General features: G+C 37.5%; 1 protein-coding gene across 1 annotated transcript in view; it reads right to left on the reverse strand.

Annotated features, from left to right (window-relative positions):
• Nucleotides 1-22,199, reverse strand: part of LOC107093218 (chromosome unknown open reading frame, human C8orf34) — a gene marked incomplete at its 5' end in the record, with an annotated part of 94,246 nt that extends 72,047 nt beyond the window's left edge. The window contains 6 exons of the mRNA XM_015388105.1: nt 3,477-3,643; nt 9,752-9,915; nt 11,396-11,424; nt 12,838-12,957; nt 15,911-16,042; nt 22,055-22,199. Of these exons, the coding sequence (XP_015243591.1) occupies nt 3,477-3,643; nt 9,752-9,915; nt 11,396-11,424; nt 12,838-12,957; nt 15,911-16,042; nt 22,055-22,199 (757 nt within the window). The remainder of the gene's footprint in view (nt 1-3,476; nt 3,644-9,751; nt 9,916-11,395; nt 11,425-12,837; nt 12,958-15,910; nt 16,043-22,054) is intronic.
• Nucleotides 22,200-22,878: the final 679 nt, after the last annotated feature.

Below are 22,878 nucleotides of genomic sequence, written 5' to 3' on the forward strand. Positions count from 1 at the left end.
GTGGAAAACGACTTGTGAAGATGGACCAGCTCCATTGTCGCACAAACTTGCCCCTTGCATTTTTCCACTTCCTAATCGGCTTGGCCTTATCTAGACCCACAGCTACTGTAGTTCATTTTGCTCCTCAACGGGTAGCAAAAAGCACTGATCGTCTATCCAATCCAATCCTCCACAATACCTTTAATGTTGTTAGAAGGACCAAATCAACTTAGAATGGAACAAATATTGCTTGATAGATTGTAAGAGTTACACACCCAAAATACATGTATTACAAAGGTTTACTATAAGATGTAGTAAACCATTGTATGTGTTTCTACAAGATATTATCAGAGGGGAACTTCATACAAGCACATTGTATTCAGATCTTTTATTTCTTTTTAGACAATGTTTCTTTCCTTCTATTGTACAGTACGTATGTCACAATAAGAAATCACTTTGTTTGAAACTAACTGCATATTTAACTGCCAATGCTTCCTACAGCTTCATTTTGTCCACTGTGTCACACATCAATAAAAGAATGTGACCAAGCCATCTGCGAAGTAGGTAGAGCTAACAAGCAGTAAAGCTGTGATCGAAGCACAGGATGAAAGGCATACATAGATTGTGTGTTAAGGCACACTAATAAGTCAGAGCGATTGATAGGCAGCGAGGCAGTATAATTGGAGCACATGTCAGACACAGAGCGCTCTCTGCTGCTTGAAGTTTCCTCAAAGTAAAACTATATGGCAGCCTTTTTCTGCTAACCTGGGAGTTAGTCTGCATAAGCGACAGATTTCCCCAGTGAGCTATTAGTTACGCTTTAAACTGAACATTTTCTACCACCTGCTGCTTCTGTGCATTTGAATGTGCTTTTATAATTAAGAGATTCAGCCCTGCTGATAAAGGTTGCTAAAAAAAAAAAGAAACATTTGTAAGATCCTGCACTGCACTGAAATAAAGACAACCATCTGAATTAAGGTTTAATGCCGGCTGCCCTTTTCGCCATCACTAGTCAATACCTAGTGGCAGCACTGTCATGAAGAAATATATTAGGAGCTCAATCAAAAAGAGTGCTTCTTCTATTATCTTCTATTAACTAAGCAGGCAACCCTCAATAGAAGACATAAATAATACCTCAACGTATTACTGCTTTGCTCACTAATGGTTTTTTTTTCTTTTGATTTTTCACATCATTGTGGAGGAATCTTATCCTTACGGCAAGGCCTCAGTTTGCAAATATCCATCTCTGCAGAGCTTCTACTACTACAGTACAGTATGTACTATGAACAACTACTATGTAGTCTTCCATTAGCTCTCTACAGTGCAGATATTTTTATATCTAAGGGAAACATATTCCAGGACATTACATTTTTTTTTTTTGTAATATATACCTTCTTTTTATATTGTCTGTCGTATTTTCATATTTAATGGCATCTTGCTTTAACTCTACTACTGGAACCAGAATTTCCCTGAAGGAGTAACAATAAATAAATAAAGTTGAGTCTAAGTCAAAGTGTAACTATGTAAGGAGGGGTTTAGAAATGTGACTTTCCCATTGCAAAAAAATAAAAATAAAATCTGTACAAAACATAAAAGAAATAAAAGGCTTTAAGGTTCAAGATTTATGTTTGCTTGTTGGTTTAGCAAATTGACAAACTGCTGCTCCTTAGGTCTAAAAGCTAATGTCCATGGATCTGCCTTTGTCTAGGTCGAACAAACTTGGTTCCATGAGAACAACCTATACTGCATATCACTCAAAATAATGATTCAAGGCGCTCTATTAGGTGATGCAAATTCGTACCATTTAACAAACCTAAAGTTATTGGTTCCAGGATTATTTAGTAATATTTAATTATGTGTGATGCAAAGTAACCTAAAATTCTTGAGTTCACTATAAGGCTGCCTTGTGAGCTTACAAGGACGGTCTTTCAAATAACCAATAATTTTAGAATACTTTACAATGCTCATAAAAATTGCTCCTTGCTAGGATTACCTCCTTTAATTTTCGGACCAAGCCACAGAACAAAATAGCATTGCAGGTAATTCTATGTTTAAAATAGATAGTGGAGTTACAGTAGTTGTTGCTCAAGTTCACACAGATGAAACCATAAGTTATCTTGAGACGAAGATCCATGATCACAGCTTTATCTTTGTCCAGGTTATTTTGACCATGTAACATGCATGCATGTTTGTTAACAAAAACTGTTTCTGCTCTTTAAGTAAATGCAATTAAGGTAATAAAACCAATTAATTTGTCTTTGGGTTCCTAAAATGTTTTGTTTTAGTTGAAAATAACTTAATTCAATGCAGGAACAAATAAAGCATAATAGAATTATGTTGAACCAACCGAAAATATTTAAATTTGGTCTATGTATTTATTTTCATTTGAAAGTGTTTTAAAAAGCTGAGTTGAACAGACGTAAAATAAATAATGGTGAATGGTGTAATAAAATTACACCATTCAGATAAATGTGAATTTGGTTCAGCAAGCAAAAATGTACTGGATGGAAAACCTGCCATTAATTAAATTGAGTTAATCCAATGAGTCATTTTTATGACTGAGTGTACAACAGATGCTGGGCTTCCAGCTGTATCAAGTAGACTGCAAAGCAAAAGCTCTCTGGAAAAATAGAGGAGGTGAAACCTGCTTTTATATGAATGAATGTTGGCTTAATTATGTCACAGCATTACAGAAGACGTGCAGTCCTCACCTAGAGTCCTTTATAAGACTGAACATCTAGGGAGAACTGACCGGATTATTGAAGAAACGGGCATAGAGGAATGCTGCTCTCATTTGGTTCAAATGTCTGCTGGTTTATTAAGAGGCAACTTTCCAAATATAATAAAGACTGACAAATTCTTTCAAAAAGAGGTGGCCTTCTCTGGCAGTGCATTCAAAGAAGCCAAACTTGTCAAGAGGTTTAATATTTAACACGATACCTGAGACCCTGTATAGTCTGAGATCGAGATTTTGCAATTTCTCTGATTATTGCGTTACCTGACCGTGGTCATGTCTGCTCTTTTAAATTAGTTCAAATGGTGCTTAACCTTTTTGAGTGTGTAATGTAGTGGACTTCCAGATCGTTTGAAATTTTCTCAAATTAAAGGCTTGTATTTTCATAAATGTGTCGGTTGGACATTATCTTAGATTGATGGAGCATAGAAAATTTTTCTCAATGTCATTTCTTGTCATAAAAGTCCAAATTGCAGGGAAGCTTATGTAAAAAAAGAAAAAGCTAACTAAAAGAAGATCAAGGCATAGGTTCAGAAGGGAAACAGCATAACATGAAAAGCAAGAAGAGAATATGTAAATGAATAAAAGCATATCTAAAGTAGAAATACAGAAGAGGGTGAGTAGTGCTGAGTAGCTGATAAAGTGTTTTCCATATATCTATAAAGGAGTTCATAATATCTGTAGAAAAGAGTGTAAAAATCCATCTCCCTACAAAGTAGACCTGAAAGTGAAAATAAGGTTAAATGTTTGGTTGGGACATTACCCAAAAGCTCCATGGCATCATCCTCGTCTTCGATCTCTTCTTCTACGACAGAAGAAGCAGGACTGTTGACCGAGTCGAAGGAGTCCTGGGACAACATGGCTGCCAGCAGCTTCTTGTGATGCTGCTGTTGCTCTTTTAGCCCTTTGCTTTTTGTTTCCATTTTCAAGCTATGGAAAACAGAAAGATAAGGCAAATAACCTTAGAACAACACAATGACAGACAACTGATTAATGTCATGCTCAAGAAAATACTTCAATTGTTTTTTTTTCTTGTTTTTTCAGCTTTTTTTATTTTCATTACACTGTTACAAGTATAGAGCAATGAAATGAATTCTCTGCATTTAACCTATACCCTTGGGAAGCAGTGGGCTGCCATTGTGCGGCACGTGGGGAGCAGTGTAGGGTTAAAGGGGAATTTCGTTTTTTTTTACATTGGGCCCTTGATTTTAAGTTATTACATCATGTTCTACTCATCCATATGAGTTTTTTGTCATTTGGAGCTGTTCTGAAGATATTACGTTAGGTTATATCTAAGTAACGTCTTCCTATGGGCAACGACTTGAAGGCACAAACTAAACTGTTCATAATTTATTCTTTATGGTACGCCAGCATTCATAACGTAGGCGAATCACTGTCCCCCAGACATCCACGGTTATATTTTTTATATTTATATCTTTTAAAAACAAAGTGCCGCTTGTATGACGTCATCCACGCGCCGGACTGGAGTGTTATTTTTTTTATTTAAAAAAAAAAAACTTTATTTAACCAATGTACATTACACCAGGCAGCTACGCTCTACCTCTTATATTTTCGGGTAGCTAATCTGAATCGTTTGATTACATTTGGAGAGCGAGATCATCTGTGGTACTGTAGTAGCACTAGACATCTTCCAGGCATGTGAGTAAAACTAGCAGCAGTTAAGCGGACAGGATGAATGAATGGTAGCCGGCGCACACAGATGACGTCATACACACACCGCTTTGCTTTTAAAAATAGAAATATAAAAAATATAACCGCGGATGTCTGGGGGACAGTGATTCGCCTACTTTATGAATGCTGGCGTACCATAAAGAATAAATTATGAACAGTTCAGTTTGTGCCTTCAAGTCGTTTGCCATAGGAGGACGTTACGGAATATCTTCAGAACAGCTCCAAATGACACAAAACTCATATGGGTGAGTAGAACATGATGTAATAACGTAAAATCAAGGGCCAAATGTAAAAACAGCGTTCCCCTTTAATCGCCTTGCTCAAGGACCCAGTGTGTCAGTCCATAGGAGTGGGGCTCGAACTCAGAACCTGCAGATTCTAGGTGCAATGCCCTAACCACTAAGCCATCCCTCCCTTTTTGTAGTGCTACAATGGGTTTTTTGGTGGCAGGGGTTCCAGAAAATTCATCAGCAATTGTTATCTAGCAGGCTTAATATTTGATAGAGTCAGAATTTCTAATAAAAAGTAAAACATGGCTTTCATCTAAATAAGGTGCAGATTCAGGTGACTGCAGTCTTTGTGGACTAGAGATAAAATACAGGTATATTCAGGTATGGCACAAGTAGACCGCATATCCTACTGACAACTACAACAGAGAAGGGGCAGTCAGTCATACCGCAGTATGCTAGAGAACAGTAGGACACATGGAGGAAGGAGACAGTAAATGAGGGATGAGATGCCCCTGTTGTTGCTGACTTCTTGTTCACCTGGACCTTGTTTTTGTTTCGTTATTTTTCAAGTTCTAATTTTAGTTAATTTTAATTTTTCAAATTTGAAGTCTAACTGTTTATATTCAACCTCTGCCTTCTCTCTGCATGTATTATTCATTCCACTTCATCATTTCTGACAGTCTGTTATTAATGTTCCACTTTTCATCTTTAAAGTCTTTGCTTGTCACCTGCTTGATTTATAATTCCACGGCTGGAGTTTGTAATCCCGAGAGGCTGCAGCTCTGTACATTCACCATTCTCCACAGAAAGCACTTATGTCATTCCTTTTTACTGTAGCACACATTCACATTTCTGTCAACATTCGTACTCAAAAACAAAAGAAATTGATCTTTAATTAAAATTGTGAATACATTTTTAAAAAAGCATTTTTTTTCCTGCATTATACTTGATAAATGAATATTTCTATCTCTGTGGATGAGGGTTGTGGATCATAGAGCTGCAAGAGTATTCATTAGATCCTAATCTCATTTTAATGACGTATTTACAGTTAGTGGAAAACGGTCAAAAGATGACTGGTGCTGTATTTTATCACACCCACTGTGTGGTAGTTTTGCTAATTAAATTGGTTACCTTGATTCTGGACAAGTCATTATCCACATATATTTCACTTGCATGAACGTGGGGGTCATTTTTGACAGAAGCAATTAATGATCGAGACTAGAAACCAATTAGGAAATTTTCACATTATAAATCAAACTAAGAAATTGTTCCTAAGTTTTTTATAATTTAGAAACAGGAAACAACATAGTCGTATGAATTAAAAAATAGGAATTTTGCACATCAGATGAGAAAATCTCAGCTATTACATCTTATATTTTATTAACTCCTACTGTAGATATGATGCCAGTGTTACATTCTAGCACAAGATCATCATGGCCCACAGTCCTCTTTGGATACATTCCCACTGCCAGTCCTACTTTAATCTGATTTTTTTTTTTTTTTTGGTTTTGTGTGTGTGAATTTTTCCATTACCTTTTAAATGTTGCCCATATGTAAAATCATTGTGAAATTTTTTATACGCTCAAAACTGACATACATGCTCATAAGAGCAATGAGAGCGTGATCACCTGCAGCACAGCAAACACAGAGAAATATGTGGTGTGGTTTAGATGCACAAGCGAAAACATTCCTATCATCAGCGGCTGCAGAATGGAAAACATATAAATATAAGAGTGAAGCTCTTTATGGTGGCGTTTTAGGGAGATAACTGCCATTTTATAACAACAAACTGGATCCAGAGACGGCCAGCAGGGATGTTAACTTTACAGAGAATTAACTAGTTATCTCAGGAGTTATCTTCATAGGCAGAAGACTTGATGTAAACAAGAGCATCAGACTGCAGGGGGCGGCAGATCATCAATTGCTGGGCTGGAGGATGCACAGTTACTTTCCATCACTTGATGGAAAGTAACTTAAGTTACATAGAAGTGAGATTCAGGACCACATCTGAAAGTGGCCCAAATATGACTTAGAAAAAGTCACATTTGGGCAAGAATTGTGTGTTCCCACTTGTTTTAAACAGCCTGCCCTGATCAGAAAAAAATATACGTTTGGCCTGCAGTGGGAACGAGGCCTATGTGGGCCCTTAGCTACAGCTCATCTAATTCAAACTATTGCATTACCTCCTTATAAAGCCATTAACCACTACAGGGTTGTTAATTGTCCACTCATCTAGATCAGGTGACAGCAGGGAGACTCCTACAACATGCAGGACAGTGAGCTCCGAGGATCAGCATAGTTCTGTCATAATCACCACGGACAGAAGACTTACATAAAAGCTTTGAGATAAAGCTTTCCACATGGAAAATGTGGAGGATTTGAGACCCTTAGTGAAAAAACCTCAGATGTTGTAATATGGATGTGGTCTCTTTAGGTTCAGCTAGGATTTTCAGAAGATATCAAATCAGTACAAGTTTTTTTCTGCTTTGTTAGAGTGATAACTATTAGCTTCTCTAATTTATATCTAGAGGATTCAACATTTTCAGTTGCAGTCCTTGGTTACAGGAGTAAGAACACATTCAATGTCCTTCTTTACTTCACAGAATGGAAAATACCCCAAAACTCAGACAGTCTTCACTGGTTCTTTAGTTCACAAAAAGCATACTGTGTAAGTGAGCCCATCTATTTCACCATGTCCCAGTTTGCGAAGTGATTTTTCCTTAAAATCCACAAATACAGTAACATAATGACATTATCCAAGACCAGTGCCTGATGTAGGGTTTTACATCTTTTCACGTTACAAAGTAACCTGGCATAAGCCCGACTGAAGCCATTTAAAATTCTAATTGAACTACATTAATCGATCTGGAAATCCTCGTGTAGAAAGTGTTCGCAAAAGTGAGGGACATTAAGAGCAGTCCTTTATGCTATTGGATATTTGTATTGAAATACTTATACCCAAATACTATTAAAACCAATAGACATATGTTGACTCTGAGATTTACACAGTCTAACATAAATTAGGTCCATTGCTCCAGTATGTTCAAAAGTATCTATTAAAACGAATTATTAGAACTTGACTTTAATTCCGTTTGAGGAGCCTCTTGAAATGTCATGTTTGTAATTAAAGACAGGAGGGAAATAAAGGTCCATTTGAACAAAAATCACTTAAATCTTGGTAGGTTTGCAGTCATAAAATACATAAAGTAAAAGTCATAAAAGAAAAGATTATTTTTCTCTTTTATAAAGTACTTCTCTCCTTTGTAGCCTTTGTTAATTTATGTATTTTCAAAATGTTGCTGCCATTAACCTTTTCTACTTTTTGTTTTATCTTTCCTGATGAATATGACTCGTATTTGGCTGCATTTTTTTTCCAATAAAGGCCGTTGGCAAAGGAATTGCTGCCATCATCGTCCTGCACTATTTGCTTTGCTTTTTCACAGTATTTTGACTTACTGTTCTATTTGCCCTTCATCATCCAAAAATAATAGCAAATGATTAACCTACTGATGGAATGCTATCCTGGTATTCTTTTTACCGTTTTTAAAATAGAATGTACTCTTGTCCTTTCTACCCCATTGGATCGCTGGAGATTGCCGTACTTCACAAGTTTGGTTCGGCTAAAAGAAGGTTGGTCTCCACACTCCCTATGTGCTTACTTTAATGGGAGATTGCTGAACAGTCAAATAACCAGATATTTTTTTTTCACTCACTGCAATTTAAACATCAGAGGAACTGACCTACTTTATTATGTTGTTGGTTAATATTGTTGGCTGAACTCACTTGTTGTTCTTGGATATATTTAGAAAATATTTTTGGATGGATTATCTGTAAAAATTAGATTGATTGAATAAACCTACAATTAAATTTAATCATCTCTGCTTTTAAAAAGCATGCCGACAAAAAAAAAAAAAAAAAAAAAATATATATATATATATATATATATATATATATATATATATATTTGGGTTTTTTTTTCAAATAATAGTATTTTAATGAAGACAAATAAAAAAAACACCTATAACCTGATAACGTTCTGACTTTTAGGATAAATAAATAACTGAAGTTGAATCTGTCTTAAGGCATGAATTGGTTAAAAATATCTTAAAAACAATACATGATGCTTCGTTGTAAAAAAAAATGTAAGAGCAGATAAAAAACATTGACAATGACAATAACAAAAATTGTATTCTCAGATCAAAAGAAGAAAATGACGTCAGGCAACAGTGGAGCTTTCTAGAAGGTTTGTGTCCCAATCACACAGTGAATAAGACCAACAGCATTACGGAAAAAATAATAATACCAGCAGTAAAGTATGACGTTTTGCTAATGAAAGATGTGGACAACTTGCCACAATAACTTGGAGCATGACTTCTGCTTTCTTTCCAAAAGTCCTGAAAAAGAATGTCTAGCTAAGAGTTTATTGATCTTAACATCAAGAGCACTTTAGGTTTGCAGCAGAGCATTTATTCAAAGAAAGTCTGTCCCTGAACTGCTGTACATGCTATAGTAAAACAGCCTGAAACTTGCTGTATTGACTTAAAAATCTTCCTATGTGGTCATAGAATAGCTTTCTCCCCTTAATACATTAAAACATCCAAGGCGCTTTTATATCTACTCGATAATGTTTGTATCAAATTTTGATATTTTATGATTTACAGCTTCAGAAAAGGGAGAACAAATGTAAATACTTTAACAGCACTGTATAACTGGATTGAAAAGAACCTTTTTGGTCTAGTAAAGTGAATTAAAATGATATTCCTTTCAATTGTGTCTGTATTAAAAAAAACTGAACCCAAAAAAGAAGCCTTTAAAGAGTTCAACGGAAGATGGGGACTTCTCTGGAACGAAGGGACGCTTTACTAGGCGCAAAATTCCTTCGGCGTTGAGGGCAGAGAAATTAGGTTAGCTCTAATGTGAAATTGGGTTGAGGCTCTATCATGGCAAGCATGTTGGATTGAGCCTTTGAAATGGGATTATCAGAGCCCTTCAGATGGGCAGTCCTCAGGCTGGCACAGTCATCAGCCCACTTTCTCCTGTTTGAATCACTATCAACTCATTGAACTTTGTTAGGTTTTCAACTTCTTTTCCTCACCGTACAGATCAGATCACTAACCTCCGAGCGGGGCTGTTCTCTCCGCTCCAGCATGCTTCGGTTTTAGTTCGAGGGACCGGAGGGTGCAGCATCTCAGCGGCCAGCGGGTCTGCGTCGTTGTCATCACGACCAACCCACTCGCCCACCACTCGAGGGCGCAGAACTGAATTGTAGCCTAGAATGTGCTAAAACAATAACAGAGATGCATTGAAATGCAACACAGTCCATTTTTTATCTATTTCAAGATAAAAAAGTTCCTGATAACAGCTTAGTTTTTAAAAGCACTGCAGTCAGAAACATTTACTTCTGCAGAAGCTCAATATGAAAGGCAAACTATCTCAGCTTTTTGATTACATTTTTCCATTGAACTCCACAAAATTTGCTGGAAATGTTGTGTTCCATTTAGCAACATTTCAGAAAACATGCTAGGCTTCTAATCACAAGTCATAGTTTCCAAATACAGCTGCTCACTGCACTGCTTCACTTTTGTTTGACACAGAATTGGACAAAGACAGGACTAGAGGACAGTCTTCTGGATGAGAAGAACGGCAAAGCTGCAGAAAGTAATGTAGGACATGCTTACTGGGATATCACATTGATATAAATTATCCATAACCCTGCCAGATTTTGGTTTTTAAAGAATTTCAATCCAGTAAGTTTGTTTATGAGAAATGAAAAATACCTCCTCATTTTAAATAAATTTTATAAATCAATTTTTGTTCATGTTAAAAAATTGTATCTGAATTATGTTTTGTCTTGAATGGAAAATTAATATAAGCAGTGTTTCAGCAACCAGATCCCTCATTGAAAAGCTAAAAAGCCTTTTGAATGTTTTAACTGGTAGTTTAACGGTTTATCTTAATGAGGAGCACAAAGTATTGGAGGTTGGAAGGCCTACTTTCCATCACCTTAATTTATAGTGCTCTCTGTAGATTTTCAGATTTATACGGAAGAGGATTAGGGCCACTGAAAAAAAAAAAAAATTTTACTGATTTTTACATTTTATTTCAGTATAATATGGGGAAAAAAAGTCAGAATTCTGACTTTAATCTCAGAATTCTCACTTATTTCTCATAATTCTGACTTTTTTTCCTCATAATTCTGACTTTAATCTCAGATTTCTGACTTTAATCTCAGAATTCTCCCTTTTTTCTCAGAATTCTCACTTTAATCTGAGAATTCTCAATTTTTTCTCATACTTCTGAATTTTTTTTCTTATAATTCTGACTTTAATCTCAGAATTCTGACTTTTTCCTCAGAATTCTGACTGTAATCTCAAAATTCTGACTTTTTACTCAGAATGTCTGACTTTTATCTCAGAATTCTGACTTTTTCCCCCATATTAAACTGAAATAAAATTTAAAAATCAGTTAACTACTGTAATCAGCTTCCTTAGATTAACATCAGATTTGAATCAGGATTTTAATGGGGCCCCATCAAAAAGTTAATATTTGAGTCAGAAGAAAAATGGAAGGAATTATTAGGACAATAGTCTATGTCTACCAGGGGTTTTAACCATTTTGAGCCTAACTCTACCATAGAATTACAGTTCATCATGCAAAAAGGGTCTCTGGTGGTCTGATAACCACTTTATGATACTCACTTATTCCTATTTGCTATCGCATAAGGCATGCAATAACATTCAGCTGTTTAATATCTACATACCTGGTCAAGCTCATCAGAGATGGCAATGCCTGGAAATAAAATAGGAGAATAATTGAACAATCTGACTCTTTCCTATGGTAAAGTAAAAATGACTTGTACTTATAAAGCTTATATACTTTTTCAAGCTAGGAGACTTGACCAAAGCACTTTACACTACATTCAGTCATTCATCCATTCACTGAAACACTAATGGTGGCAAACTACATTGTAGCCACAGATGCCCTGGGGCTCACTGACAGACAAGAGCATGTGAGATTTGCAGGTCCACACATTTTTTTTTCTCTCTAAGATTTGAAACAAATGAGGATTAATATCATCTCTATAGCTTTTCAAAGCTAATAAAACTTTAATCACATACTAACGGTATGAGGAAAATATAAAATTTTACCCATCTTTGCTGCAGTTCTCAAACACAGTTAACTTTCTACCTTTAAGTTACATTTATACCTTCCTTACAATCCTTCTTGGTTCCTGGCTACTCATTCAGCCTCATTTGTCATGTTTACAGTTCTTCCCAGCATCTTAATACTAATGATAATAATTAGTAATAGTAATTTCTCTGGAATTTTGAACAGCCGTTTTTCCAAAGCGACTTTCTAACTTGTGAAAATCAACATCTATCTTACGTGAATGATAATTTTTTTTCTGAAAAGCTGTAATCAAATTCACATAAAAGTATTTGAACATGCTCAAAATGAACTTACACGTTAATTGTAAGTTACTCATAAGTCAGGGTGTCCAGCTTATCCAACCTGTATCATCTGCATCATAGGGTGAGCATGAAGGTGAGTGTGATGTATCCCCCCTGTGTTCATGCCTACAACCATCAAACTTCCTAGCAGACATGATACTGAATTTGCATTATGCTCCTGTGCGTTATGCATAAGTTAGGCTGTCGTTGGACATAAGTTCTGGACTCATTATGAATGAGTATATATATATTGCACTATATAGTGGATAAATAGCTTTAATATCTTACTATCTTTTTTCCGAATTTTTGCTGTTCCACTGCAGCCCCGCTTGTTTTCTTGTGGTGTCTGAGCTTCTCTAAACTGTAATCATCTCTCCTTTCATACATCACAGGAAAGTCCTTGCTAATTGTTGCAATGCTTAGAGAGATATTTACCTCTTGAAGTTTGGCTAGTATAAATTTGTGTAACCTTTTGGCTAATATTTGTGTTTTGTCATAACAATAAGTAGGAAAAAAAAAACTGTACATGGCTCTAGTGTATAGACTCATGCAAACATCCTCATATTCTCTGGTTTTCACATTTTGCATATTTTACCTTTATCTAAAGATCTTAAGCTTCAGTCTCACAATCATGCAGAAAGATGCAAAGATAAAAAAAACAATTAAAGAATTTACAACCAACACTGTACATGTATATAGGTTTACGATTCAGCTCGGGACGCATGCAGTGTGACAATGTGCAGTTACTCACTTCGTGACAGGCTCTCCAGGGCTTTGCCAAGCTTTTTGCTCTCTTGCAAGATGTGGCTGAGCTCATCGAAATCCCGGCTCTCCCTCCAATCCCAGGACGGGTACTCAACTGATCGTGGCACTGGATCACAAACAACAAAATAAATGGGACAACTCTCAGCATAAATAGATGATGTAATTTTGCCCTATAATAAATAAAGAAACACTTAAAACTTACCATTAGAACCACATACTTTAGTGTTTCTTTGGGATAAACAAACTAATTTAAAATTAATCTAGTTTTTGTTTTTTTTTGTTTTTTGTTTTTTTTATTTTAGAAGTAAAAGTGTTGGATGCATTGGTATCCACTCCTCTCATCAATCTACAGTAGATCCCTCCCTCAACCCCAAATAAACTTTCCTATCAACTGTGCACAGGTTCCCTGTTCCTGTTGAATAAAATATTTTTTTGTTATGCTTTCCACCATACATGCATTTGCAAAACACGAAAAACTTCCCATGTTATACAGATACTCTGACAGCAGCATGATGGGAAATGGAGCACTGGCAGAGAAGTCTACTTCCAGAGGGAGAGAGCTGTCTGGTTTGAGGCCAGGTGACAGACGCTGTTACTGTCTTTGAGTTACAAAATAACTCAGAAAATGACCCACATACAGTACTGCAATGAGCTCTTGAACCCACAGCAATTTAAAGACGGTCTAATCATATTCTATTAATAAAGGGAAAGTGCAACAGTCTCACTCGCAGGTTTGTTTAATTAATCATTAAAATGCAACACACCAGAAATATATTCTGATAGTCTAATAACCTCTGATGCAAGTGGAAAGTCCTCCCTGTATTATTGTGTAAATAATAAAAACATTTAGTCCATGCTGTGCATCTGATAGCAGCCTTTAACAATCTGCTGTCCTCTGCTCTTGTTTACCCTGACTAAGCAGCTTGGCGTTAAAATTACTGTAAGCACAGAGCAAATGCTTCTGCCAAACGCGGGCAGGAGAAACAAATTTCATTAGCACTGGAAAAAAAAGTGGGCTGTTCCTTTCTGTGTTGGTCTGTTTCATAATGCTAAAACAAAGGGTTGTACTTTCTCTTACCAGCTTGCATCAGAGTAGTGAGTATGTGAATAAAACCTAATTGAGGCATTTACTGTTGCTGTAGTATTGCTACTCTTTTTTATTACCATACTTTACTGTTGTCTTCCCTTGCTTTGTCTGACATTTTTCCACACTTTTCCCAAACTCAGCTGTGGAGTTCTTAGTCTTTTGTGTTAATTTTCAAATATAAAACACAAGAACTAGATAAGCAAGGCTTTTATTATGGAGCACTGCAGTTAGAAAACAAGAAAGTAGGGAGGGATTGAAGGAAAGACGCAGCGGGTAAAAAGATAGAATAAATAATTATTAGGTACAACTCAAAGAATTTGTCTTCTAATACTTAGAGGTTTTCCGCTCTCTTTGTTTTCACAGCATATTCCACTCAGTGGCCCAGCGGATAGCACTGTTACCCTGAAGCAAGAAGGTTCTAAGTTCAATTCCCGGCCTGGGGTCTTTCTGCATGGAGTTTGCATGTTCTCCCTGAGCATGCATTGGTTCTCTCTGGGTACTCTGGCTTCCTCCCACAGTCCAAAAACATGACTATTATGTTAATTAGCTTCTCAAAATTCTTTTTTCACTGCAATGGACTGGCGCGCTGTCCAAGGTGCACCCCGCCTCTCGCCCGTAGACAGCTGCAGATAGGCACCAGCACCCCTCAGAACCCCACTTGGGATAAGCGTGACGTAAAACAGATGGAAGGATGATATCACAGTAAATAGGATGTCATCTAGCCAGTAATTTTTATTAAAGCGGTTTTGGTGCACCCAATGTTTGACACTTTCAATTTATTGAAAGCAAAAAAAATGTCTAAAGCTGTCCTTGTTAGGTAGAACAAACCTAAATTTTGTCCCACGTCTTTTGCTCAAGCCAAAACTAAAATCTAAACTAGATCCCTTCTTTGAATGAGACATACCTGCAAAACCTTTGCATTTTTAAATACCTTTGGCCCCATGAGTTTGTACTTATGACAAAAAGTTTGGACACAACTGCCGGGAAAGAAGGAAAGATAGAGAACAGAAAGAAGTGTAGGACAAAGAACAGTGAGAACAACGGGAAGGAAGTAAAAACACAATGAAAGGAAGGAAGCAATAGTAGAAAGGAGACAATAAAGAAAAAACAGAATAAAGGATACAACACTTAAACCATGAAATAGGCATTAAAGTCAGTTTTTCATCCTTTATTTTCCCTTTTTGTACTAATAGAAACCTAAAAAAAAAATGAAAATACTGCATGTGCCATCCTTTTCCTGGCTATGCAGGAACCTTCTTTTTATATAGTACTTATCATGAGCTCTGCATACACAAACACCTGTGAATGCTATCTCACTTGAGGCTTTAATATTGTTCATAGTGAGTATGTTTGCGGAGCTCTACACTTACAAATGTATCTCGGTGGGCCTCCTTTGTTGTCAATTTGCTGACTGCACTCGCTCCACTCATCTTCACATTTGTTTCCTCCGAACACAGACTAAAATAGACTTAGTCTGGCAGTGAAGGAGTGCAGTGTTGAATTATTGAGGCAGTGTGTGACTCTGCTGCCTCTCCCATTTGACCCGCCCCTACTGCCTCTAGCCTCAAGCTTTATTCGAAAGTCACAGCTATGGTCATTTATTTTCAAACTTGCTAAAAGAAAAAAGGAAGTACCCAAGTTTCTACATCTTATTCTGTATGGCAGGGGCTTTTGAATAATTCACTTCAGTGTGGAGCAGCAGGGAGGGAGAAAATGTATGAGGAGGCAGTTTATAATGAACTCATCTGCAGGGCTCCGGGAGGCTGGAAGGAGGGACACTGTGACTAACTTTAATTAGAGATAATTATATGAAATTAAAAGAGAGATGAAAGTCTATGGAGCATGTAATTGGGAAACAAGTGATACAACATGTTTTAAAAGGGTGCAGCTTCATAATCTACAGCAGAGTGAGCAAGTACCTGCAAAACAACCACTAAGCTAAACCTCTGATGATAATTTGAGGTAAACTTACAGGACTTGGATTCTGGTGAAGGTGGAGAGATGCTTGAAACCGCCAGGTCACTCTTTGACTTTTTAGGCTTCTTTGGAGTAATCTGCCATGGCTTTTCAAAGTTGCTGTACTCTCTCCGAGAGATTCTATTTTCTGTAAGGAAGGAAATTAACACATTCATTTAAATATTCCATAGCTAAAGGTCTAAAGTGGAAAGTTTTTCTGTGTTTAGACATGAATGAATACATATGTTTTAAAGTATTCTTTTAACCTTTTATTATTTTGTCATGTGACAAACTCAGGAAAAGTATCTATAACCCCTTCACCTAGACGATTTAGACAGCGCATGCCTGAAGTCAAAAAGGCTAAAACACTGGCGTACATTGAATAAGTTATGGGTCAGTTTTATATAAGTTATGAGAATGCTGAAGCACGCTGAAATACGCTGGCACACATCGACATACGGCAAGTACATCGTATGCCAGCGTATGCCATACATGGGGCATAAGTTATCTGATCGTTGACATACGATAAGTGTATCTAGGTTATGCAGAAACTTTGAGTAACTTGTGCATAAGTTATGCATCACTTATCAAGAACTTATCTCCAACGCGTATCATCGTATTTGATGTGTTCAAGACGACCCGCTGAACGTGTTTCTAACTTACAGCTACTGTTAAATGGCATATTGGCAGCATTTTTGTATAAGAGGGGGTTCACAGGAAAAAAAACGTCTGTTCTCCTCCATATTAAAGACGTTCCACAAGAGATGGAGGATCTGGCAATGCTGGGACAGGAATAGGTACTGGTTGTCCTCCAACATCAGCATGATCTCATCAGTTTGACGCTGTTCTAGTTGTAGGATGAGCGAGGAGGTGAGTGTGATGGATCCTCCCTGCGCTCACGGCCACGACCAACAAACCTCCTAGCAGACATGACGCTGAATCTGCTGCAACTGTAAACCATTCTTTCTTTTTTTGGCAGGCGGTAAACAGCAGCTAGGTTAATACCGCAATCAAATAAATCTTTTTATGCAGGATGGGCGTCTCTGGGCGTGTTGTTGCCCCCCTTAGGACACTGGCGTGTGACATTACATGGGCATTGCGCTGCCATGCGTTATGTATAAGTTAGGCTGTGATTGGACATGCGATCTGGACTTTTAATGAATTCTCTACGTTTATGCCCAAAATGGAAAAAAAAAAAAAACATAGTTCAGCGTATGCCAGCGTTTTAGACAGTTCTGGAATATCAGGCATACTCTGACTAAATTGTCAAGGTGTGACAGGGGCTTAAAAATGAAGGTGTGCATCTGTATCTGCATCAGCCCCTTTGCTCTGGTATAACAAGTCAAATCCAGCTCGAGTCATTACCTAAACAGAGTCCATCTGTGTGCAATTTAATGTAAGGATAAATCGAGCTGTTTTGTGAAGATGTCAGATGTTTGTTGATAACAGGGGGTTAAGCACACAGCCCATGTGCAGAGGCTTTAGTCTTTGACCAAGCTGTTAGTCCAGGCCTGATGACCTTTGCCACGTCTTCCCTCTCTCTCTAATTCAATTTCCTGTCAACCTTCTTTCAAAAAATGACAACAATAAAAGCTACCAAAGCCTAAAAAATAATCTTAAAAAGAAAATAAATACATGGAATAAGTTTAAAGCAAGGTCATGACTAAAGACATCCAAACACGGAAGGAGTATGGTATACATGTAAACATATTTTTACATTTTAGGTCAGAGGTTTTTATTAAAAAAGTTGCTTCTATCAGAAACCACTGATCTTCCTTTCATGACTGTATGAAGTTTCTGCAAATCTCACATCGTAAAAACACTTCTAGCTGTTAAAAGCGGACATGGAGCAATGGTGTAAACCCATTTTCTGTTTTATCACAGATTGTTTTGGGTCAGATTCAGACACTTTGCAAGTCACTCAATCAGCCTTCCTCTGAAATGATGTTTTTCTGAAGGGAGGTATTTTTGGTTAAAACGTATACTTTACTTCCAGCCTGAAACCCACCAACACTTTGTCACTCTGGATTGTTACTTTATTGAAACAACAATCAAAAGATATCAATGTGTCTGATTCTGACATCACAGTTTTCTGCCATCAGAAAAATAAAAAGGGAATAAACATGTTTTAAATCAATGCTCCATCACAGGGAATTTTTTCCGAAGTAAAAGTAGGAAATTTTATTCACTGCAGAATTTGTAACTAATACATTAAAGCTACAGTGTGTAATAATTACAGGGATATACAGTCAGAAATGTAATATATTATACATAACTATGTTATTTATCATCATCTACGAGCTCAGCCTCTTAACCTTAATATTTGCGTTGCCTTAGAATTCGTTATTTATAATTACATAGGAGCGGGTCTCGCAGCCATGGAGGCAGACATCTTTGCGCTACGGCAGCGCAGAGCCAACAAACTAGCGATTGCGAGATCGCCCATTACGCTCGAAAGTAACTACGGCAAGTTGAGAGAGATGAACTGAGAACACAGACTAATGAAATACTATCTGTAAAATTATCTATGTAAACAAACCTCATCACTTGAGAAGGTAGGTGATGCTGACGTCTTGGAATACATTTTGTCCCGTAACGCTCGCCGTACTGTTGGGGGGGAGAAGCGGTGGGGGGGAGATGTTCATGTTGTTGCGGTCTGCAGTCTGGACGTTAGATGTCGCTGAAAATTACACACTGTAGCTTTAAAAAGCCAAATTTCGGCAAAGCGGGCTAACGGTGAAGCTAAGAATCAATCCTGCTCTCCAAAGTCCGCTCACTGGATAACAAAATGGATCCTCTCTGGCTCGAACTCTTTTCAAAAAAGGGGATTAGTAACTGCTGCACCATCATTCTGACTGAGTCTTTGCTTCATTCATCTATACCAGAAAATGCTATAAGCCTGGATGTGCTAACGCTATACCGCAGAGATAGAAACAAAGAACTCAGTGGTAAGACTTGTGGTGGTGGGCTTTGTGTTTACATCAACAAGAGCTGATACACAATGCTAGATTGGTCGCCAGCTTCTCCAGACATCGAGTTTCTGACTGTTAACTGCAGACCGTTCTCTTTGCCCAGAGAGTTCACAGTGGTTAGCATTACTGCTGTTTATGTGCCTCCCAGCGCCAATACAAAAGAGGCCATGAAGTCTCTATACCAGACTATCTCTGAGCTTCAATCTGCACAAACAGAGGGCGTTTTCATCATTGCTGGGGATTTTAACCAGGCTAACTTGAAGACTAGGCCCCCTTATTTCTACCAGTTGTGGACGTTAAAAATCAGGTTGAAAACACTTTAGACCTGGATTACAGGGAGGAGGTGGAGCCGCTACTGGGCTGGGGCAGAGACAACAAACTGATCCTTAATGTGGAGAAAATTATCTTCGTTGACTTTAAGGAAAATCGGCCTAACCATGCTCCACTGGTCAACAGCAAGGATTTCCTAGGGGTGCACATCACAGACACCTTTACCTGGACTGAAAACACCACCTTACTGGTAGAAAGGGCACAAAAGCGCATGTACTTCTTGCGGAGGATGAGGGGAGCCCACCTGCCCCCACCCATCCTCACCACCTTCTACAGAAGTACCATAGAGAGCATTCTGACCAGCTGTCTCACTGAATGGTGTGGAGGCTGCAGCGCCTCAGACTGGAAGAAGGCGAGATGAGTACTGAGAACAGCAGAGAAGATCAACTGCGCTCCTTTTCCCACCATAAATGACATTTCATCCCGCACACCGTAACATCATCAATGACCCCTCACACCCCACCATGGCCTGTTCTTCCTGCTGCCCTCTGGGAAGAGGCTTTGCAGCGTTCAATGCAGGTCCAGCAGATACCATAACAGCTTCTTCCCCACTGCCATCAGACAGCTGAACGTTGAAAAAACTCTAAATCATGTCACAGGCTGCATCAAACTGACCATATCAATGCTTTTTTTTTGCATCACGTTTTTGTCTCCCACAATGTTTACATTTGATCACTGCTGCACTTTAAGAAAATCGAAATGTCATGATTTTGTTCTGTATACACTCTGTATACAAAATGAAAATAAATTTTGCCTGAGTCAAAAGTGAAAGTGAAGTAAAATGGTCATATTTCTTGGTCATTGTTTATAAACACTTCAGGCAGACAGTGGGTTGCACTAAAATGGCACCAATATGGTAAAATGGTGCATTGTGGTTCGTTTGCAGGAATACTGTGACATCTGGCATCAGTTTGCACTATCTTGAGCAGATGTAACATCTTAATGTTTAATGTAACATCTCCAGGCAAACTGGAGATGTTATATTAAAGGGCCTGGTAGGTAGATATTGAAGGTAGATATTATTCCCATGCATTTTAGTGCCTCTAATGTGATGATGAGCGATGATGTTACGTTTTATGGGGTAGAGAAGAAAAAAAACATTTACATGAATGCCAACAACAAAAGCATAATAAAAACACTTAAAAGAAATATTAAAAAAAAAAAATAATGTAATGTACAGTTCTACTTTTTGTACATAAATTTTGCCTTTCTGAGGCTTTGTGAAGGCAAATCTGTGTTTTGCATGGTCCCATATTGTGTCACAAACTGAAATTTTTGAGAATGTGTTTAAGAGCAACTATGCAAAATAACAAACATCTAGAAAAAGTACACAATATTATATTATTTTCCATGTGAATTCCAGAATTTTCATTCTTCTTTGACTTTTCTAAAAAGTGCTTTAAACCAGTCCTACTTGTCTTTTTCCATGCTGGGTCAGATCCTGATGTTTAAAAAAGAAGGCAGGGAAGGCAGATTACAGCAATTGTCTCACTCCATGCAGTTAGACAAGAGTTGTAGGTAAACCAGGTCCTGGAAAAAGATGTTTCTTGCACCATTTCTCTCTCTCTCTCCAATGCATTTATTACTCCCGCAACTTGACTTGTCAATCACCCGCACAACGTCTGCACTGTAGCGGAAGGGCAAATACACTTCCTGTCAGCTCGGGGCGCAGCTCTGGTGCGCCCTGAGCTCTCCTATACCTTAGTATTACAGAGGAGCTACTGCGCATGTACGTTTAATGAGAGTCAATGGGCAAAGATTGTTGCAGGGCGGAAATATGTCACCAATCCGACAAAAAATAAAATTATACTTTACTTGTTATTAAAGATTAAATATTTATCTTGCACATATGAAAAATATATAGCAATATATTTTTTTTATATATTTTTTTATAACATATATATATATATATATTTTTTTTTTTATGTCTTAATCAGGGTCATTGGGTGGGTGGGGCGGCCCCCTATTGACCAGCAGCCACTGGTTTCTGTAGACTCATTTCAGCAGAATTTTGACAGTTTATAATGTAAAGGCCCATTACGCCAAAAAGGCCTGGTGAAAAAACTGGAACGTCTGGCATAGGTCCAAGTTTCAACACCAGATGGTGTTTAGAGTTTTCTTACTAACCAACAATTGACCTGTTATTTTTATGCACATTTTTCAAGTATCATATTGGAGAAGGTTGATGGAAATTAAAAAGTCAAATGAACTTACTAACTTTTGCAAGAATGTTTTTACACTTGCTTGAGGTAGTTTTTCACCTTCATCTGCACAAATAAGAGTAAAAAAATCTATAGAAGAGATAAAACTTTTGTTGAACATGCTCCACTGTCCTGAATGCAAGCATTAGAGTTGCATTTTATTCTCAAACGTCTTAGGCTAGCATCGCTAATAGTAGCAGACATTATAAAAAAGGAAAACTTGTCCAGTTGAAACACATTTATTAAAATCTAACTCAGTTTATTGATCTTTGAAATGTGCTAGTGTGTGACCTCTACTTTCTACAGTATTAATTACATTCAAATGTAACGCCAAAGTTTTTTCTTTTTTTTCCACAATTATAACTGCTCAAAATTCACATGATGGAAACACAGCTTTTGAAATCCAGTATGACTGATCCAAGTACGATTTAACCTTTATTGGTAAACATTTCTACACTTGTAAAATGCTGAGCAATTCTCTCTTATATTTGGTTGCTAACAGAGAATGAACAGAGCATTAAACAAATCCTGATGGTTTGCATCTAAACCATGGTTCAGTTGCTTTCCTTCCTATTTGAAAGTTCCTGTTCATGAGTTCAAGGTAACAGCATTAGCCACATGTATATGCAGGTGTCCTTTTATGTGTGTCTTACCAACCTGGGGAGCTCTGCGCCCACAGAGCTGCTGATCCAGAGAAAGCTCTGTGCAATTTGCTGGGGCTGTCTTGCTTGGTCTGCAGATGATCAATGAGAAACGGGATTGGATGATCTGGAGTCTCTGTTATCAGTTTGGTCATCAACTCCTACAGGAGCAGAGAGAAACATCTGATAAACGCTTCAGAGGAAAGAAGCATGTGGCCATGGAGAATCGCCAGGATGAATTGGAGAAACAATCCAGCATCTCAGCGGATATTTATTGCTATGAGGAGGTGCCAGAGGGGTTAGTTTTTGGTGAATATTTACTAATTTATTGCAATCCGTGCCAAGGTCTTTAAAACCAAAAAGTCAAGGCAAACGATATTCCCCTTTGTACCAATTAAATAGCAGCAAACACACGTGTTTAGATCTATCTTTGCACAAGTAAACAGAAAAAAAAGCACCACTGGGATAATCACTGGTTCTCTGAGACCACGTTTTGTTTCTTCACCATCTGCTGCACTGACTCTCATATAAATGTTGCAAAGCCTCTGATTTTTCACAAAGCTTGGCTTGGTAACAAAACATTACATTTAAAGATATATATATGTACGTGTTTGACATTATGTTTGATTGTGTTGTTTTTTTAACACCACACCAACTATCCAAACTCTGCACTACAACCAGTGGCATCAAGCTCAGAGCAAGGCACCAAGCTGCCTATTGGTGTTCGAATGTGTACACGATGTGCTAAATGTACAGAGCTTTGATCAGTTATTATAACTAGAGAACTTCATAAATTCAGTATTTACCTTTTTGGTTCAAAGTGCTCCTCAGTTAAAACTG

The sequence above is a fragment of the Cyprinodon variegatus genome, unplaced genomic scaffold (genome assembly GCF_000732505.1).
Source record: "Cyprinodon variegatus isolate N-32 unplaced genomic scaffold, C_variegatus-1.0 Scaffold414, whole genome shotgun sequence".
Taxonomy (NCBI): Eukaryota; Metazoa; Chordata; class Actinopteri; order Cyprinodontiformes; family Cyprinodontidae; genus Cyprinodon; species Cyprinodon variegatus.